We start from the raw sequence: 21,776 nt of genomic DNA on the forward strand, positions 1-21,776 counted from the left end.
GACCCGAGGGGTAGCTCCGAACTGGGGGGATGAGAATGCCGGGGTAGATAGAGGTGAGACCCGTCACACTCCCGCTAAATTAAGATGAATGCGGAAAAAATTGAGTCGGAACATGAGTCGGGAGGGGGGTGTGATGTTCTTCCTGCTCCTTCCTCCATGATTGATACGTCTGCGTTACTTTTGCGGAGGAAGGGTGAGATGGAACGTTTTGATTTCTGGCTGATGCAACTGGTTGTTAGAAGCAATTATGCTAGTCTTCTGACCAGGGTTGCCGGATTTTTAAAATCACAGATCGGGACATTCACTATTTTGAACGAGCAAAAAAAAATTTGAAAAAAAATCACGTCGTATCGATAAGAATTTCAGTAACCTATACTAAGTTTCAGTTCGATACGACTAATGGTATTTTTTTTTTTTTTTTTTTTATTTAATGATAAATCAACAGACAACAGGATGTACATAGATACGTATAAAAAAACAAATAGTAAATATATAATATATGTAACATCCGAGTCCAATAATAGATTTTTACAAAAATGAAAAAGATAAATATAAGGAAAACAAATTAAAAAGTAAAGAATAAAGGCATGACAAAATATGTAGTACATTGCATAATTAAACTATAGTATTAAAATATTGGAAAAAGGTTATAAAATAGAATATAAGAAGAAATTGAAATTTACAAAAATAAAACAAATGAAAAAGGTAAATACAAAATAAACAAATGAAAAGGAAAAGAATGAAAGCTATAATATTAAAGCTAAAGTATTAAAAAATCTCCAAAATACACACAAATACACACAGACACACACACACACACACACACACACACACACACACACACAAACACACACACACACACACACACACACACAGACACACACACAGACACACACACATTTTTTCTAGATCATGAAAACGTGATCAGTGATCGATTCTGAGTTCGAATCAGTCAAAATCTCGAGTTCGAATTTTCGCATGATCACAAAACTTCATCTATTGTTACTACGTACATATATAAAGTAAAAAGTTTAAAGTAAAATGTTTAAGAATAATGGAAGACATTAAGAAAAAATACATAATTTTAATTAAATTATAATATATGTAAATAAGTATGTACATAACTATACAGAAGAGAACGTATAAAAATATAGAGTGAAAAAAGAAAATGTTTTAGGCGTTTAAAAAATTAAAATCTGACATAGCGAGAGGGTGGCGAAAAGAGAAAAAACGATAGGAATAGTGTGGATAAATCCAGCAATGCGGACAATAAACTTCACCGAGAAATATATGGCACTTTTATGACACAGTTTTAGCAATATGTATACTTATGCTAAGTCGCAATTCAAAAAAAGTTAAGAAAAGATGGTTTAGTGAGTTGCAGTGGTGATGCTTGTCGGTTATTTTGGAACTTTTGAAAATTTGAACTTGGCCTCTGCCGTTTCAATACATATCTGAAACGGTTGAGAAGTGTCGCTGAAAGGGGAGGAGAATATCATATATCTATAAAAAACATTCATCTTTAAAGTTGTAGATTTATAAAAACCCTTCTCATATACCTTCTACCCATCCATTTATGTAATTGCGTGGCCTTCCCATTATCATATCAGTATTTAGACTAGCTCTAAATAAGCTCATGATACAACCAGATCTTATCGAGTAAAGGTAGTTTTAGATAGATCCAACATATTTGGTTTATCCTATATGCATAATTTTAAAACGTTTGGATAGCCTTTTTCATATAAAAAATAGCATGATATATTTGCAGAAAAGTTTTTGTATATGTTTCACATTTGTATTTATGTACTTGGTTACTCCTTAAGAACATTACTTAACCCATAACATCAAAATGAAATCTAATGCCGTAGCCTAATAATATTTTATATCCAACATTAAAGCAATTAGCTCACACTTACATATACAATATAGCTCAATCTATCCTATTACGTAGCTTTTCTAAAACAAACCTAAACTATAAAGCTGAAGATAAAATATACGAATATAAATAAAATTTATTGCAAAGCCGTTATATGTATGTACATAAATATGAGATGTAGAATTTGAAGGGTTAAACACATGCGCACGTATTGAAATCGTATAGGTGTTCAGGATTTGAAAATAGCACGTTTTCCCTTCATCCCTCGTCGCTTAGGGGAGGAAAGTTTTTCGTGGGGCTTTTATTGGCGGCGCATTTTCGTCTCCCATATTATAGACACGCAGAGAAAAGCTATCACTTTTCAATATTGAAACATCTTCGGACGATTCCGGGGCTCGGCTGAAGCGATTGAAGTTCCCCAGCGCAAATTTAATAATGAAAACTTTTTTGGGCAACAAAAAAAATGTGCAACGCAGTGGGGAACATATTGGATACTCGAGCAGGTACAGTCGCATTCACCGGAATTGAATGAGTTATATTATATTTTGTTCAATGCATCGAATGATTACATACAATGATAAAAATTCTTGGTAGAAGTATACCCAGCATAACTAAAACGCATAAATAAAAGGTACATGTGTGACAAGAGTAGCTGACATAATGAAGCAAGTGAAGAGGTCGTGGACGAAAAATATACTTGATTAGTACCTAATAGAGTATAAAAATGTGCGAAAACGGCCATGAATAACATAAGTTGACAGCATTAAAATAATGTATAGAGTTATATGGATAAATGTTGCTCAGAACAAATAAGAATGGAAACTTGTTGAGAGATCTTCATCCAGCAATTAATGGAAATTGGTTTGTTTTCACAGTTAACAAAATAAAACTGCTTAATTTCATCCACCTGGACAACAAAGGTTACGTTTACATGTATGTTATTATTGAACTGCGTCCAAATTAGAGTATATAGAGACTCATCTTATTGTAGACCATACTAAAAACGGTACCAGTATCGTTCTTTTTTTATTTCGATAATACCGGTACCGGAAATTCCGGTATTTTTGCAATCCCTAGTCGTGATCCTCAGAGATTAGGGTATCAACAAGAATACCATAACCAGTAGCGTGGTCTAGTGGTGAATGTTGAATTATCTCGTACTTGATGTTACGAGTTCGATTCCCGCTAAGTCTCGCTATTGGCCAGACCTTGATTTGTCAAGGTCGATCGTTTCTTATCAGAATTTGCCAATTTTTCTGATTTTCATTGAAACGATTCCTGTAAAAATTGGCGTTTCCTTCCCAATTTTCTGTTGCGAACCTTTAGTTAATATTATATCTTAGGTTTCGCCATATTGCTCACCATAGATGTCTCTGTGGTTGTTTATCGAGCCAGCAGCATAGCTCGGACGTTAAGCTTCTGCTTACCGTCAAGAAGGTGCCGGGTTCTATCCCTGAATGAAAATGAGTATGCTGTTGGTCAGACCTGGATTTGTGACTCCAGGTTGATCGTTTCCTATCAAGTTTGCCAATTTTCTCTAATTTCATTGTTGAAACGGTTCCCGGAAAAATAAATTGGCTAAAAATCCTTCCTACCTACTATGTCACCACTATTTGAAATTTGATTGATGTACAATAAAAATTTATGTACAATTCATAGATGTCTCGTTAATTTGCGAGTTTTTTCAGTGTCTCGCAATTCAACGACTTATAATAAAAATGCTGCATTTGTATTTGTAATTGGCCAGGAAGGCGCATTGGGATTTACCTGTAAGGCCTTCCTGGTATATATGTAAAATAAAAATAAAATAAATAAATAAAATTCGTATTGTTACATGAAAGTTATTCATCGTTATTTATCGTATTAATACGATATTTGTAATATCTGACGATAGATGTCAGATATTGTTTAGATTTACATGTATCTATGTAATAATTATGTGGACCAGGAAGGCGCATTTGGGGTTTACCTGTTAAGCCTTCCTGGTATATTTGTATATATGTATGTAAAAAATATGTATGTAAAAATAAAATAAAATAAATACATGTATTTAGGATCAAGACTCTTTACTGCCGGGCAAGCCTACTATGACATTAGTGAAATTAGTAAATGTACTGCGCATTGATAAATAACAAAAACACAAAATTCTGGAACTTATGTTTAAAAAAGCTTTTTATTGGTGTTATTTAATATATAATTGCTCCAGAACTTTACATTTGAGTAGGCTGGTTTGATTTGTGTCACTTTCGCAGACCGATGGACATGTCGCCGGTCTTAATAATGAAGGTCGCTCCATAAATAAAAAAACAAAATCGATACACCCTTTTCAAGAAGCACATAAACGTCATGCGGTCATGCGAACTTGGACAAATGGAATTTTTTCAAAGGTAGAAGTACCGAAATAGAAAGAAATATGTACGCATAAATTGGAATCAGTTTTGGCTAACGTACATACATCCCCTTGTTCCTCGCAGACGACCACCGACCAAAGGAAGGAACGATTTCAGGGGTGGAGAGTGGGGAAGTTATGGGGTGGTTTCTTTTCTTATTTCCAACCACCCCACAAAGAACCACCCGTCGCGGCGGGGAGAATATTTCACGAGTGTTTACCGGAATTGATCGCGTATCATTTGTCTGCTTTATAGTGCGTGAGGAATTTCATTCGCAGTCATTTTTCATAAAAACTCCCCCTCCCACACTACCTCTACCTCTACCCCCCCGTCCCCCCCCCTCACTCCGATATCCCGAAAGAGAGAAAGAAAGCCTTAGCAGAATTTTCGATATAGCGAGGTCTGCAGCGTTCGCTCGACTTTGAAATATTGCATTTTTTTCCATGCCGCTGGCAAATCCCGACCAGATTGACCTCGGTTAGACCTAGACCTCGAGACGAACTTGCCGAAATGTCGAAAAAATAAATACCGAATACACCTACAGCACCTACGTACATACACCTTATTTATTTTTCCATTTGGCTTTGACTTTTACTGTTCTTTTTCGTTTCGTCTGTTTCTGGCCACTCTCGATGTGAATTTAAATTGGCCATTATTTGTTTCGTACATGCGTTTGATACGTGTGAGATTGTTTTGCGATTATGTATTTACATATGTATATATATGTATGTATGTATATTTGCAAATATTCAAATTTCAAAATCTATCACAAAAGTACATTGAAGTTACTTTTTTTTTTTTCATATAAATAACCTTGGCTTCAACCATGATCACATTTTACAAATTCAATAGCAAAAAATATATCAAAAGTTGGCATAATAAAACAATACATATTTAATGAAGAAGTAATCATATGACAATCCATATCATATACATTAAATTAAATCCATATTATATACCGTACAATCGGTGGTGTAGTCGGGCCAGGTCGCCGATCTGGTACTTTGATTGATATAAACATTGTTTTACGAGTACAATGAAAACATATTTTGGCTAATATTTCATGTAAAATTTTGTATAGATGCCAAATATTGTGAGCAGACTCTCGTTCTAACATTTGATGACCACAATCGAAAAGTAATCTGAGCACATTCAAAACTTAAAGACGTTTAATCAAATGTATGGGCTTTTTCATCTAAATTCCCACAAAACTTCGAAAGACCATACGCACTTGAGGATAGATAAAATGAGGGAACTCAGCTTAAATAAAAAGTCATCTCTAAATTCACTTGTCAAAATTTGATAGTTTTTCGACATATGTACATATGTACATGTTTTAGCATTGGTAAAAGGAAATATTGCTGTTGATACATAAACACGGGTTTTGCACAATCAAAGATTTATGTAGATTTATAATATAATATGTAGATTTATTCATTGTACGTATGTAATTATAATTAAAAAGTATAGGTATAATTCACATCATAAACACCAACAGTTTGTATGACGGTAATAAAATCAAACGGAAGTAATATTTTTCATATGTATTGTCGCTTCGGATTTCCACACACAATCATGGAAATTGTCCAATTTTATTACACGTTGAACAATACAACGATAGTAAATAAAAAAAAAACTAAAAACTCATTCGACCGGAAGTCATTTATACGACGTACATACATACAATTGAATAATGAAAAAATACGGCAATCTCTTTTTTTAAGCCTTTTCAAAATAAATTGAATGAAGTGAGGATGTGTTCAAAGTGAATTCGAAAAAAAAACTATTATTTTTTGCATTAATTTGTCTAATTTGTTTTTGAATAAATTGCGTCTATGTATGAGACAATACATCGGTTTGTTTTATTAATGAGGTTTTTTCTTTGGGAATTAATAGGCAATTACTGTATATTTTTCTGGGAATCGACTCACCATCCCCTTCATTCCCGAATGGCGTTCCATTAATTTACCAGAAGACACGAAAGGCATTTTATATAGACAAAAATCTCACTCCCCATCCCCCTCGTCGAATACTTTCTTGCATGCCATAATCATAACATCGGTTTCATTAGGCGGAAAAGGGGATGCTTAATTAAATCTTCAGAACTTCCCCTTCATTTTTACATTCCTCACGGCACGGTATGTGTGTTCGATTACTCAAAAATGGCTTAAGATTTACATAGCAAATATTATATAATACATAGCTGGAAACACCCACCAATATGAATAATAAAATACGTACATTACTCAAGAGGTGTTTTAAGCCAGAATGCTTCAAAAGAATCCCACGCATTGTATTACAAGACATTGTATTAAGAGAAAACGGATGGAAAACATCTGTTTATGTATTTATAATACATACATACATACATACCAATGTATGTGTGGGATTTTATTTTCTTTTTGTTCGAGCGATCAAAATCTTTGGATTACTTACGCGATCGCTTCTCTTGATATATGAAAAATGGTATTCTTCCGTATATTTTTGGCTAATCTAACCCTTATCCGCTCGGGTGGCTTAACCATCGATTTTCCGGCGCTTTTCCGCATCCTCCCCGGTGGCCATTGTCTGCCATACAAAATTATGATTGATTCATTTTCCCCGACAGCACAACGCTGCGGTCACGAAAACGTATCCTGTACTTTTTATAAATGTACACTATATTTTTAAAATACTTCAAATATGTAACGGAATAGAATAAGCCTCGTTTAATATTTTTCAATTTGGAAGGTTCAGGTATTGAATTGGTGCATCCTAAAGTTTATGCGTATTTTACGACACCTACTGAACTTGAGCGATAAAACGAAGAACCTTTCATAGACATTCATACTTGTGATATCAACTTAAAGATCATATAGGATAAGTTTGAATACAATTAACTATTCAAAAATCTAATTACAAACTTCACTTTCACGAATCGTATATATAATAGCGCTATTCTGTGTGTCTTTGTGTGTTTCTGTGTGCGATAACGCTCGCCGTACTATAATACTCGTTTCGATTCGACATACGAGTATTTATGTATGTCACAGCTAAATAATATAATAACAGATCAAGAAAAACTTATGTATATATATAATATTTGATGCCAATGTTTCCTATAGGGCAATAGCTTCGGAGCATTTAGCGCCATCCATTGAAAATTTATTTAATTACTAGCTGAACCCGGCATGCGTTGCAACGTCACAATAACGCATGCAATTCCCGTTCCCGTTTTTCCCATTCCCGAGTTAAAGTCGTGGTAATCTGACTTATCCAGAATTTAACAGCGGAAAAACGCAGGTGGCGAACACATTTGAATTATTCGATTGTTTGTTTATTTTACCCTAACAACGCAGGTGGCGACGCGGAAGCATTTGAAATTATTGCGTTGCAATGCCACTCTTTCCCGTTTCCGTTCCCGTTTTTGGGCGATTATTTTTTACAGAAACCATCGCGGACATACACACAATAACTCGTGTAAGTTTCATCGCAATCGGTTGAATGGTATAGGGACGCATACGTGAAAGACAGATAGACAGACAAACATTGATTTTTATATATACATATGTATGTATAGATTTAATTAATTCATTCATTTTTCTATTGGTGTTTTATATTGTTTATATGTAGGTAGGTAGGTAGGTAGTTTTTACTTATAATACACCAAATAATTTTCATCGAGTCTATCACTTTATTACAGGTCTGTTACAGGTTAGAAATTACTTACGTCACGCCATATAAAAAATACATAACGGTAATTTGATTTAACGTGGTTTTAATCATTTTATACAAATTAAATATAAATATTAAATGAATTAGATTTTAAAAGTATTTGAAAAAAATACGACCGCGATGCGGATCGAACACAAAATCGACACATTTCTTTTAATTTGTTTTTATTTAATAACTTAATATGCCATAACCCTTGCGATGATATTTCATCGGGCACAACACTAGTTTTCTCATAATCATGAAACTTCATATATTAATAGTTTACATACATATATACTAACTTCCAAGCAAAAGATCAACTATCATATGATTTTTTTTTTAACAGCATCGAATACGACACACTAGCAACGTCTCGCGTGTTCAAATATTTTACACAATCCAATCAGACATTCTCGGAATAAGTGGATCACAAAAAAACAAATATAATTTAGAGAGGATTTCACATAACAATTTACTTTGCTGTGGAATTGTCTAGTGATCCGTGGCGTATTGTATTTGCTCAACCTTCGACGTCGTCGTCAGGTTTTCCACGATCAGGGGCGGGAAACAGACTACCCTGGACTACCCTGACGATGACAGATGCGCGACTATGATCGATTACATCCACCCCCATCTCTTTGCTCACTCCCTTCTTCCATATTCCGGTCACCGCCCCTCCCCGTTCGCCGACCGCCGGTTAATAGAAATTGATGTTTTCCCAGCGCGTAAGTGAAACATCTCGGAAGCTGTTTAGACGGGCATTATCTGGACCGACGATGTTGATTTTTTTTTTTTTTTGAGTGTCGTTATCTCTTTTTATACCGATCGCGTAATATCCAAAGAACGTGTATGATAATTCAATCGAGAAAAGCCAACCCTTCTCAAACCACATACATGATCTCAATATCTATACATTTTCTTAAGCGAGATTCGAATTATCTATAAAATAATAATTCATTTTATTTTATTGCCTATTTATTTCGCAACCAGTAGAAAAAGATTGATAATTTCATGCATTCACTCTTATCATTACAAATGACAAAAGTAAATACTGAAAAATATGTTTTGTCGTAATCTTATCTACATACATATATGAATTTCTGCGGTCTCCGTGACGAGACAGAATGTTAAATTACAGAAAACGCAAATATGGGAAGGCAAAGATCGAAAATCGAAAGATCAAAAAAAAATGGTGCATGGTAAACGGTACATACTCACTTAATTTGCGCGAGCAGGATACAACAGGAACAAGAGGAACAGGCTTTTCCTCCCGTATTAATGTGCGCGCGCAGAATACGGGAGGAAAAGCCTGTTCCTCTTGTTCCTGTTGCATCATTTTTTTTTTCTTTCGACTTAAGATCTTTCGATTTTCGATCTTTGCCTTCCGATATTTGTGTTTTCTGTAATTTAACATTCTGTCTCGTCACGTAGACCCGAATTTCTATTTGCTTGTCCGATAAGCAAATTTATATGTAATTTTCAATTTCACTCCATCTGTGTATTTTTTCTATATTACCTCAAGGTAGTCTATCTTAGACAATATACGATTTTTGAAAGAGTTTATAGGATATGAGGTTATTTTTTTAAATATTTTTATTTATTTACACAGGTATGCTCCCATTTTTACTTTATCTATGTACGTAGTAACAATAGGTGAAGTTTTGTGATCATGCGAAAATTCAAACTCAGAATCACAAATGTTAAGTTAGTTAGAAATGTACACAAATCACAATGTAAGTAAGAAATCACAAATGTAAAGATCTAAGAATCACAAATGTAAAGTTAGAAAAGTACAAATATAGAGTTAGTTCAAATTATTATATACTAGTGTTTTTACCCGGCTTCGCTCGGTATTTGTAATATAAACCGCTTAAACATGGCAAATCTAATAGTGAACATTTTATTAAATTTATTTAAATAGTTTTATTTTATTTCAATTTATTTGAATATTTATTTGTTTTTTTTATTTAATTGAACGTCACTTATTTTACGAACCAAACAAACATATACACATACAAAGTCTCTTTCGAAATTATATATTAAAAGATATTATAATACTAACATATACTATTATATGTACATATGTATGGGTCTACATGACGAGACAGAATGTTAAATTACAGAAAACACAAATATCGGAAGGCAAAGATCGAAAATCGAAAGATCTTAAGTCGAAAGTTCAAAAAACAATGGTGCATGGTAAACGGTACATACTCACGTACATACTCACTTAATTTGCGCAAGCAGGATACAACAGGAACAAGAGGAACATGCTTTTCCTCCCGTATTCTGCGCGCGCACATTAATACGGGAGGAAAAGCCTGTTCCTCTTGTTCCTGTTGTATCCTGCTCGCGCAAATTAAGTGAGTATGTACGTGAGTATGTACCGTTTACCATGCACCATTTTTTTTTTATCTTTCGACTTAAGATCTTTCGATTTTCGATCTTTGCCTTCCGATATTTGCGTTTTCTGTAATTTAACATTCTGTCTCGTCACGGAGACCGCATATGTATGTATTATGTATGTACATATGTAGATAAAAAAAGTATCATTACATTTTTAAAATGAAATATTCTGCAATATATGTATATATGTATGTAGATCAAGAAGACCTTTAATTAAAAACTGGCAGGAATATACATATATTTTTCTATCACTATAACTAAACATCGATGTGGACTAATGACAATCGTTTAAATCGAACCTCAATAAAGGCGAGTATTTAATTACATATAATACGTTCGTATTTTCTGACTATATCAAGTGGTATTGTGATGTTTAACAATACTTAATTCAAGAGCTTTTTGATACAACAATTAAAACAATCATCAAAGCTGAAGAAATATGCGTCTAGACCTCTTAATCTGCTTTTGATCAGAGAGTAATGCTCGATTTTAATTAAAAGAAAATTATTAACGAGTCTGATCAATAGCTAACAAGTGCTTTGTAAGTCTCTAAAGACTACGTTCAAACATACATTGTTTTTTCACTACATTTGTACGCTTTAATATCCATAGTGTATATGTATACGATATATTCTAGCACAATCCTACAAAAGCTCACGGGACACAGTTTGTATAGCGCTGATTTATAGCCACGGCGCTAATCTCTGTATATAAAGTTTTTAAAACTTACCTTTTCCATTTCGACTACAAATCACAATCTATTCTTGGGAAAATAACTCTGAATTTATCTATCGGATTTAAACTTGTCATTTACTATCGCTGTTGCTGTAGACTGCAGACTGCGGGTTGATACTCCCGAAAATCCTTTTTAAAAAGCCAACTTGGGTTAAATTATGTAAAGGACACCTTAGCATCGGGATCAAACCGGGTAAAATCTCGCACAATTAACGACAGGACGCAGATAAGGTCCGACAGGACCCAAAGGACCCCGACGAGACGAATGGAGCTCGGCTCTTGAACAGCCCACTGCGATTGGCTAATCTTTATTGACCAAAAGATATCCTTTTCGTACTACACTCGTCCCAGTTTCGAAGTTAAATTCAACCTGAAAGCGTTTTAAAACCACTGGTGCGTGTTATTTTTTTATTTTGCCAACGAAGGAAAATTCGAGCGATGCCGGATTAAAATGCTATTTCAATTTTCAAAGAAAATATTCTCATGTTATTTCAGAGCGCGATCAAATTTGGGGGGGAGAAAAATCTAGAGAATATTTACATATATTTCACTTCTGAACCGTTAAATCTTATTACGGATACTGTTTTTTTAGGATTTCTTTTCAAGTATTCAATATAATATGTGTAATTAATTATTTTTATAAATTTTCTTTGATTTATTACTTTAGAACATGATGTACGGAAAATTATAACACGGTTATGTCATAATTTTATATCATCCTGTAGAATGTGTAGAATTATAAGAATTGTAAATATGTTTTTGTGTGTTTTTCCATGTTATGCTGTATACCTATACTAACATTAAGATAAGATATTACTATAAATACTAACAAAAAATATATATTTGTGAAATAGAAAATGATTGCAGGATCAGTAGGTATTGGAATTGACCTAAGATGTATTGTGAACATAATTTATGAACAATAAAAAGCATTTAATTATCAAAAAATACAACATATTTTATTCGAAATAATGAATGGACTTACTTATTATTTATTACTTACTTATTATTTATTACTTGTTATTTATTACTTACTTATTATTTATTACTTATTATTTATTACTTATTATTTATTACTTACTTATTTTGGATTCAAAATAATGCATTTATTTATTTCATTTACAATTTTGCCATTGTGACATTAATAATAGCTTCATGTCGTTACTATAGCTAAAAAAATAAAACATGATAATAAACAAAATTAAACATAATAATGACATAAATGAATGAATATATGAAAAGAAATATAATTTTAAAACACGTTTACGATCTCAAATAAAACAATGCCTCAACCAAATCAGTATATTTTAGATTAAACAAATCAAAGTTGACATAAATTTGGGTGAAGAGATTGATGCCCTTTGCAACAGGTGACGAAGCCATCAAATTGGTACACGCCTATTCACAGCTGGAATCTACCTAAGTATGCCGTGTCGTACGATTCAGTATGTCTGCGTCTTTTAAGGGGGCTACAGACGCTCCGGAATTCCGGAGAGGTCTACCGTGAGGCAACCCATGTTGACGCAGACAGCAACGTGTGTAGCAAGCAGGAAGATTCGTCTTGAGTTCGAAGCGCATACAGATTGAGGCGACCTCCAGACGAAACTTCCTACACACGTTGCTGTCTGCGTCAACATGGGTCGCCTCAAGGTAGACCTCTCCGGAATTCCGGAGCGTCTGTAGCCCCCTTTAGTGTACCTGAATTGACTGGAATGGAAGCATTGGCTGGAATGGAAGAAGGATTCTCACCAAACCAAATAGTTACTTGTGGAATTGATAACTATAGATCGAATATAATGATTTGACCCAACTTTGGATTCAAATTCAGACAGCGTCTTGATTTACTTTTGCGCGAAATTTTCCCATCCGATCGGTTGAAATTTGGGTGCGTGCGTCAAAAATGACAGGACAGGACGCGGCCGAATGAAAAGAACATTTCAACATGACAAAGTGACGATCTAGGAGGGATCACAAAGGCTGACAGGGGTGGCCAAGCGCGGCCCGCGGACGGACGCCATCAATCACGTGGCTCGGCTCACCGGACAGACAGACCAGAGTTTTGTTTCACCGTGCGAAAAACAACGGTCCCGTTACGCGCACGGACAGACAGACGGACGGACGGACGGACGGCTTGTTCATCAGTCATAAAACTAACACCCCGTTAAAAAATAAACGACATTACAAATGTAACGCGAAGAATAAATGCATATACCCTTCAAGCGCTGATACAAGTCGCTAAAATTATTCGATTTTCTCCCCACTTTTTATACCCACATACATATGTATGTATAATAAATTCCTTCAACTGCTCCCATGATTAGTGTGTATTTTATATTTCACTAGTGGTTTTACCCAGCAACGTTCGGTATTTGTAATATAAACCCCTTAAACATGTCTAATCTTAAACCTTTTATTCAATTTATTTGAATAGCTTTATAGAGCAGCATAGCTCGGTCGTTAAGCTTCTGCTTAGCGTCGAGAGGCGCCGGGTTCGATCCCATGAGCTGACCTCGATTGAAAAGAAATTTTTTCTGAGTATATCAATAGTGCTGCTGGTTAGACATCGATATTTGTGACTCCAGATCGATCGTTTCCTATCAGAGTTTGCCAATTTTCTCTGATTTCATTGTTGAAACGGTACCCGGTAAAATTGGTCAAATATCCTTCCTACCTACTATGTCACCACTATTTGAGATTGATTAATGTACAATAAAATGTATGTACAATTCATAGATGTCTCGTTAATTTGTGAGTTTTTCAGTGTTTCGGAATTCGGTGACTTGCATAATAAAAAAAATGCTGCAATTTTTGTAATTGACCATTGGGGCTACCTGTAAGGCTTTCCTGGTATATACTACATATGTAATAAATAAAAATTTATTTGAATATTAATTTGTTTATTTTATTAAATTGCCTGTCAAGAAAAAATAGACATATATGTATACTAAGTCTCTTTCGAAATTATATGTATACCAGAATCCGGTACCTTCACTTCTGGAGCCGTCAGTGCCCCCCGGGGCCGGGGGCAAATTTATTTGAATCGAAAAGAATATATATCGTCATAGAAACTTACCTGTTTACAAAGTTCCCAACAACAGTTACATATACACAAAGTCTCTTTCGAAATTATATATTAGATTAATGTAGGATTCAAATCGGATGGAACACGTGGCAGGAGTGACGATTCTAGTGCTACAAGCTAGTGGATTAACCGACATTGTTCACATATTAACCAAAGTCAGTGGTCTATAAACCTCCACAGGAAGTGAATTTATGTCTATATTCATTTTTTAGATACATTTTCATTTCATCTTGTCACAGGTATTTTATTGTTTTTGTGTTTAAAAATTTTGAGTATATATTAAGTTTAGTTGCGGAACCCTTCAATACACTCACCAGAACCTACATATGTTGAACATAACATTCATTATCATACGATTTAAAGATTTCGCAATCGTAAATTAACCATTTAATCGCCACGCGGTTGTAGAAATCGATTTTATTATGTGTTTAGTGCCAACCCTTGACAGTACCTCTTGAATATATCACAAACTAACAAAAAATATTGACTTTTTTCAATTTCATTGGTATCACAGGATATTTTTAGACGTCACTGTGAAGAAACCAAAATTAATTTCGAGTCATACCTTTAAATACGAAGGAGCGCGCACCGGTGCGCTTATGGCGATGAAGTGGTTAAATCTCAAGTTCATATTTAACATACAGGCAGTCCCATAAGGTAATTGTAAATGTGTCCATAGAAAATGTACTAAAGAATACTTGTCTCTAGATATAAATCGACTTTTAGTTGATAATAAAACCAGCTACATACTAAGCCATACTGTAGCTGTAATCGATAGTTCCTTCATTCATTTCAGTATAATCCCCTCCAGTAGACTTAAGATGCGCATCATAGTACTTTAATGCGCTGAAATGACATAGGAAAAAACCCTAGGGAAGAAAATTCTTCTGTGTAATCATTTAAAATGGGACAATTCTAACATAGAGGATTACGGTAAAATTTTATTTCATGTCGAGAAATTTCAGACTAGTAATAAAATCCAAAATCCGTATTTTTTTTGTGCTACATTCACATTTACCGATTATTGTGCACAATTGCTCGTTCGATCCGGTAATCGAAGATGAAAACCAAAGAGTTGATACTAAACTTTTGCAGTTAGTTCAAACATATTTTTGCAAATTAAAATTATCGAAAAATATACAGATTCAAAAAATCAGTTTGATAAATTTTCCATCGCAATATTTTATTGATGAGTGCCATCTATACCCAACTTGAAAAAGTTTCATCTAATTTTCATATTATGAAAAAAATGAATGGAGTTTTTTCGACTCTCAAAAACAAATGAAGGTACATAATGTATATTTTAATTTATTATTTCAAAATAAAATAAATCTTTTTTTTTAAATTATCTTCACATTTTACACCAAATTTTTATAATATTTTATTCCATCAATAGAATTGAAAATAAAAATACATTTTCTTAAAATTTTTCCCTTGTACAAATTCTTTATACTACGAAGATTTCAAATCAGTATTTTTTTATTCAAATAAATTCAATTAACATCGAACATAACGTTTCATAAATAATCCAATTTCACAGGAAAAATTCCTGCCATTCAAATAGAGGCTTTCGATTTTTTATTTAATATTTGTACAAATAAAATGCATAAAATGTTGAATTTTGTTATTAACATCGCCAAAATCGTTGTAAAATCAGTACAAGGTCAATATCTTCGAGCAAGTCGATGCCGTGTAAAATAGTACAGCGAGAGCTGCGACTGAAATCGGCTGTGTTGGAGTTTCGTCGTCTGCTTTTTTATTGGAAAAAAAATATTTCTAGTGAAAAAGTTAGCTGAAAGTTAGCTCTAATCGATCGGCTAAATTGGAAAAATTTTCCATTGAAAATAAACTCAGGATTCTGTGCGAAAATGTATTCGGAACTAAGAAAAACTCTGTAAGTCATTTGTACATAAATAATTTGTTTTATATTTTTAATAATGTCATTATTATATTTTATTAATATTTTTTTTTACTTTCTTTAAGCACACTTCAATGCTTAAGAATATCTTTATAAACACATTGGTTAACTTAAACACATTTTAAGTAAATATTTTCCAACTAAATATAATATTTCACATCCATGCACAGATTTTATTAAATAAAAATAACCACTATGCTAATTCGATTATCGTCAATTTTCTCGTCAAAAGCCCGCATGCAATTGGCCTCCATTACAGAACGTTTAAATTCAAACTTATTGACATTACATTTTAGTGTAAATTATCGTAAATACATCGCCGCAAACACGTCCGAAATAAATACGTAAACTTGTAAATTTTTCAACTAAATAAAAAAATCTATTTAAAAATCGCAAACAAATCATACGTTCGATGACTTTATATTCAACGTCAGTACTAATTGTTTTGGTCATTTTTTCGTGTGGATAAAACTAGTTTTAGTATTACTTACGTTTTATTGTGCATCCCATCCTGTTTTGAACGCATCTCATGCTCAATGGTAAACCGCATACTAATCTTCTTACAAATCAATCCGAGATCATATCGTCATGCCAAGAACAATAAAACCAATGACCGCAATGTAAATTTTCAGCTTCAGATGCTTCTTTTTAATATCGATGTCGACATTCGGTGTTTTCGTATTCGGAACGGATCCCGAAGAAGACCAGCAAATGATAATTGAGTGCACTCAGTATCCTTCGTCGCACTTCTTCAACACTTTCGATCGCAATAATGTTGAATACCAATATGCCAAGTGTTTTTACGAAGATGACGATGGACAAAATCTCACCTGTGTCGACGGTATAGAAACACGTTGGATGAATACGATTCAGTAAGTTGCTCTGTTGATCAATTAATACCAAAACAAATAAGGATTCTAGAAAAATACACCGTCTTATCTGCATACATGTTGTGATTTCGAGAACGCGAATACAATATACACAATAATATTACTCTGGTTGATTTAATTTTTATATTAATAATTTAAGCCATTCAGTTCGAGTGTTGACGATCGCTGGATGGCCTGATGAGTGTCTATCGCCGTCGATGATTTTCCACCATTTCCCCTATGTGGAAACATTGAGTGTTGTCAATTCGTCGTTTGTCGCATTTAGTGATGATTTTCCATACAAAGCCTTCTTTTTAAAGGTATGATAATATTTTATTCAACAAATTTATTTAAACAAGTAAATGATTATATTACCTTCCATAATATTATTCGAATATTATATAATATAAGCATGTTCGTTAGTTTATAAGTGAGACCATGTCTCATTAGCTCTAGAAATTAGATCATGGAAATCATAGAAGGATACCTACGCTTGATGCATATCAAGCACCAGTTTATTTATAGTAGAATGTTTTTCCTAAAACTTTCTAGAAATCTAGACCATATTAGTGCATAATAATTATTCAAATACACCGAATATGTAGACTAAGACTAGATCTACCAATCATCTACATACAACATATGTACATATATTTGAAATGAGCAATTCTATATTTATTTATAGAATGTGTACAATAGAAAAAGTTTTCATATTATATTTACATATTTTGAAAAAAAGTCCAAGTGTCATTGTAAAAAGTCACATAGTTATTTTTACTTTATTTTATATTTGTCATTGTGAAAAAGTCACATAATTAGGGCTGTGGAGTCGGAGTCGGAATCGCGGAGTCGACACATTTCAAACGGAGTCGATATCGTAAAAAAACAAGTTTTTTAAAAACATACCTCTTCTATAATTTGTATATAAAATTGTTATTTTGAATAAAAACACCAATATTTTTTTTTTCACTATCGCCATCTATGTTTAAAACTAACAAACAAACGTCAACCGTAAACGTCAAATAGAATGTCGGCGGGCAAATTACAAACGCGTCTTACACGATATATTTGCACCATCGTAATGGCGGAGGCTCCATTTACTTATATTGATGACCAAAATGAGCAATATGGCAAAGTATGAAAACGATCGGATAAGAGATAAAAATGACCACTAACACGAAAACCATGTAAAACGTAAAGGAGGTATGTAAAAATCAACCGACTCAAACTCCTTTTTATTTTTTTCTTTATATTCTTAACTACGGTATGTGCCAATTTTATTGAAGTAAATCCACTAATAAATTGAATTTTAATAATTTTATACGTTAGCAAAAAAGTCTATGTTACTAAAATCGTTCAAGTTGGATTCGAATCATAAGATAAAGTCTGAGTCGGTAAATTTTGAATTTCGCGGCCCTGGCATCAGTTGCGGATCAAGTAAATCAGGCGTATTTGAAATTTGAGGCCCCCACTTCAGTAAAAAAAATTGATATCATCGTTTTTGACAATTCTTTTCAGTATATAGTTATTCATTAGGATTTTACAAAACCATTTTTTTTTTTATTTATTTACTATATGTACTTCAAAAACCAACAGCTTTTGGAATAAAATTGGTACTATTTTAAAATACTATATAAAATAAGTATTAATTTCATTTATTATTCACTTACTAACTTGCGGACAATGATAATAATTTGTAAGTTGTAAATTTTGGTAGCAAAGGCCCATTTCGGGCCCCAAAGATTCGGGGGCCCCAAGCGAGCGCTTATTTTCAATGTATGATAAACTACCACTGCCTGGCATATAGTATTGCCAGTATAAAAAAAATATGCGATTATTTTGATTATTGAAAAAAAAAATAATAATAGAGGCCATTTATTTAGTAGTCATATTTTTATGTTATTTTTATTTTAATATTTTGCATCCATATAAAAATAGTTACTTGAACATACTACATAGAATACCAAAATACATTCATACCTATATATAATTCATTCCAACCTAAAAGCCCTAAACTATGTATATGCTTCAAAAAAAATCATGCAATTTAATATGTATATGTACGTTAAATATTTTAGAGATTGTATTTGAACCGTTTGACCAACTTGACCCTGCGGACAAACCTTTTGTCTAATTTGGCCGCTCTGGAAGATTTGGACCTTCAAGAGAACTTATTCACAACCATTCATCCCGACTTCATCAGCTCGTCGTCGACCCTGAAAAGTGTTTTTCTCCACAGTGTGTATAATGTTTACAACCTTTTGTTGGCTTTAGATCTATTGATTTTTCTCTAATTCAAACACTACCATGCCGTTGCAATCAGATAACCGATGGAACTGCAGTGACACGAGACTCCAATGGTTGGCCTACCTCAATACCAGCTCACAACTCCTGGCCAAGTCAAGAATAGTCGATTATGATAAACTAACTTGTCAAGGAAACATGTACCCAGGAAAACCGATTCATACAGTGATGAGTATTCTAAAGGTTCGGCTACTTATTTTTATTTCATATGATAATGATATGTTTAGAAGTTGTTCCGATAACTAATGTAATGTTCTAACTAGCGCATTTCAAACTCTATCACTATTAATTCAACTAATTCTCATACCTGTTTACAGATACTACACGACGAGTGTCCCAAAGAATGCTCTTGCACTTTATCCAACCTAGTCAATAATGCTAAAGTACCTGGAGGTGGTCTCCTACCTTTGGCAACGGCCGACTGTCGACACAGAGGTCTTCTAACTATACCAACGAACCTTCCCACAATGACCACCATTCTGCTTCTACAAGGAAACAATGTACAGGATATTTCTCATCTCACAGTACACCTGTTCAAACAAATTCATTATACAATTTCCGCAATATTATAATTTTTGCACATACAAATGTTATGCAAATCATAATTTTTCAGATATCCGAACTTCATCCTCTGGCCCAGAACAGTGCATACAGAAAGATAGTAGATGTATACCTCGATGACAATGTTTTGAACAGCGTTAGACCTTTGGAAGGATCAGATTGGATGTTGAACTTTCGGATATTGAGCCTCCGCGGCAACAATTTATCACACGTAATCCAGTTACAATTAATTGAATTCAAATCAGTGACGAAAGATTACTTAATTAAATTAGCCAGCAGTATAGATCGGTGGTTGCGTTTATGTTAAGCACCGAGAGGTTACTGGGTTCAATCCCGTGCTAATATTTTATGCTGCTGGATCGTTCGTTTCGCCAAGTCGATCGTTTCCTATTAGAATTTGCCAATTTATCTGTTTTCATTGTTGAAACGGTTCCTCCATCAAATTCGCAAAAACCATCCTACCCACTATGTCACCAATATCTGAATTTGATTTATGTACAATATGTAAAAATTTATGTACAAGTCTAAATCCATAGATGTCTCTATGATATTTTAATTAATTAATTAATTAAAAGTTAATTTCGTGTTCATCAGCATCTCGAAATTCAGCGATTTATGTAAAGAAAATGCTGCAATGTTTGTAATTGGCTAGGAAGTCGCATCGGGGTTTACCTGTTAGGCCTTCCTAGTAAAAATAAATCAAAATTTCAGTTGCCGATATACTTTTTCGACAGTGCATTGAGGAATAATAATAATGCAATCAGAATCTTCCTTGGCAACAATCCATGGAAGTGCAACTGCCATTTCACACCAAAGTATCAAGAATTCCTCATGAGACATAATCTTATAATAGGAGATATAAAGGATATAAGATGCAGAGAGAAAAATCAATCGGAAATATCTAAAGCACTAGTATGCTATCATATGTAATTATCAATTTTAATTATTATATTTAATTAGTTCAACATATTTAGCAAATGTTTTCAGATCAGTACGCTATCACGCACTACAATATGCAGAAAGATAGAAGAAAAGTTAAACGTTATAGACATGGTGAACATATTCCTGGCTACTTCGATCATATTGATTCTGGGAAAATTTTGCTACGATTATTACTATTTCAAGAAGACGGGTCGCCTTCCATGGATATCTTCCAAAATACCTTGATTTGAAACGATCTGATCAGGAATTCTTAACCCATTATCGTTCATAGACTCATAGGATCAGTATAAAAATAAAATAGTTTTTAATTCTTAAGGCATTTTATTGACATTTCTATAAAAAAAAAGGCTCATAAAAAATTTCAACTTAAAACGCATTTTCTCTGTTTTGAAATAGCTAATTTGTACGAATTTATTTCAAAAAGTTTTTATTTTTAAAACACTTGGGGGTACAATTCTAAAATAATTTGAAAGGATATCGCTTATTGTTCGAATTTTTTAATTTTTAAATTGAGGTACGTAACAAGCATTGTTATCAAGGATGTGTAGATTTTAAATGATTCAGAAGATGTCGTGAACTAGATAAGGGTTAAGAACCACTGATTTGGTTTTTAACTGTCAGGAAAAAGTCTTCTTCTTAACAGCAACGATCAGTAAATGACTATTTAGTCAATCGTAAATACAACGGACTCAACTGTTCTGATAAAGGAATGAGGTTCAAAGTACAGAATGATGCCGATTTATCCCAAACGTCATTAAGCAATCTGTTAATTGACAAAAATGCAGTGTACACTCATATTATTTATGATAAATACGCAAGACATGGGATTATACCATTTGATAGTATAAAGAATACAATGATTTTCCATATACTATGTGAATGTATTATAATAATTATAATCAAATCTTTTTGTGAACTTTTTATGCATGTAAAACTATGTAAAATAAAACATTTTAAATATACATTAGTGAAGTTTAATTACTTCTTATATACGTTTGAT

General features: G+C 33.3%; 1 protein-coding gene across 1 annotated transcript; it reads left to right on the plus strand.

The window, feature by feature from the left end:
* Positions 1-15,857: 15,857 nt before the first annotated feature.
* On the plus strand, positions 15,858-21,739 carry swi2 (Protein singed wings 2). The gene is made up of 9 exons (XM_077434101.1): positions 15,858-16,076; positions 16,733-16,972; positions 17,130-17,289; positions 19,048-19,207; positions 19,293-19,456; positions 19,591-19,773; positions 19,887-20,045; positions 20,546-20,746; positions 20,822-21,739. The coding sequence occupies exons 1-9, from the start codon at positions 16,051-16,053 to the stop codon at positions 20,999-21,001; spliced, it is 1,473 nt and encodes a 490-aa protein (XP_077290227.1). The 5' UTR covers positions 15,858-16,050; the 3' UTR covers positions 21,002-21,739.
* The last annotated feature ends 37 nt before the right edge of the window (positions 21,740-21,776 follow it).

Source organism: Arctopsyche grandis, chromosome 7 (assembly GCF_051622035.1).
Source record: "Arctopsyche grandis isolate Sample6627 chromosome 7, ASM5162203v2, whole genome shotgun sequence".
NCBI classification, from domain to species: Eukaryota; Metazoa; Arthropoda; class Insecta; order Trichoptera; family Hydropsychidae; genus Arctopsyche; species Arctopsyche grandis.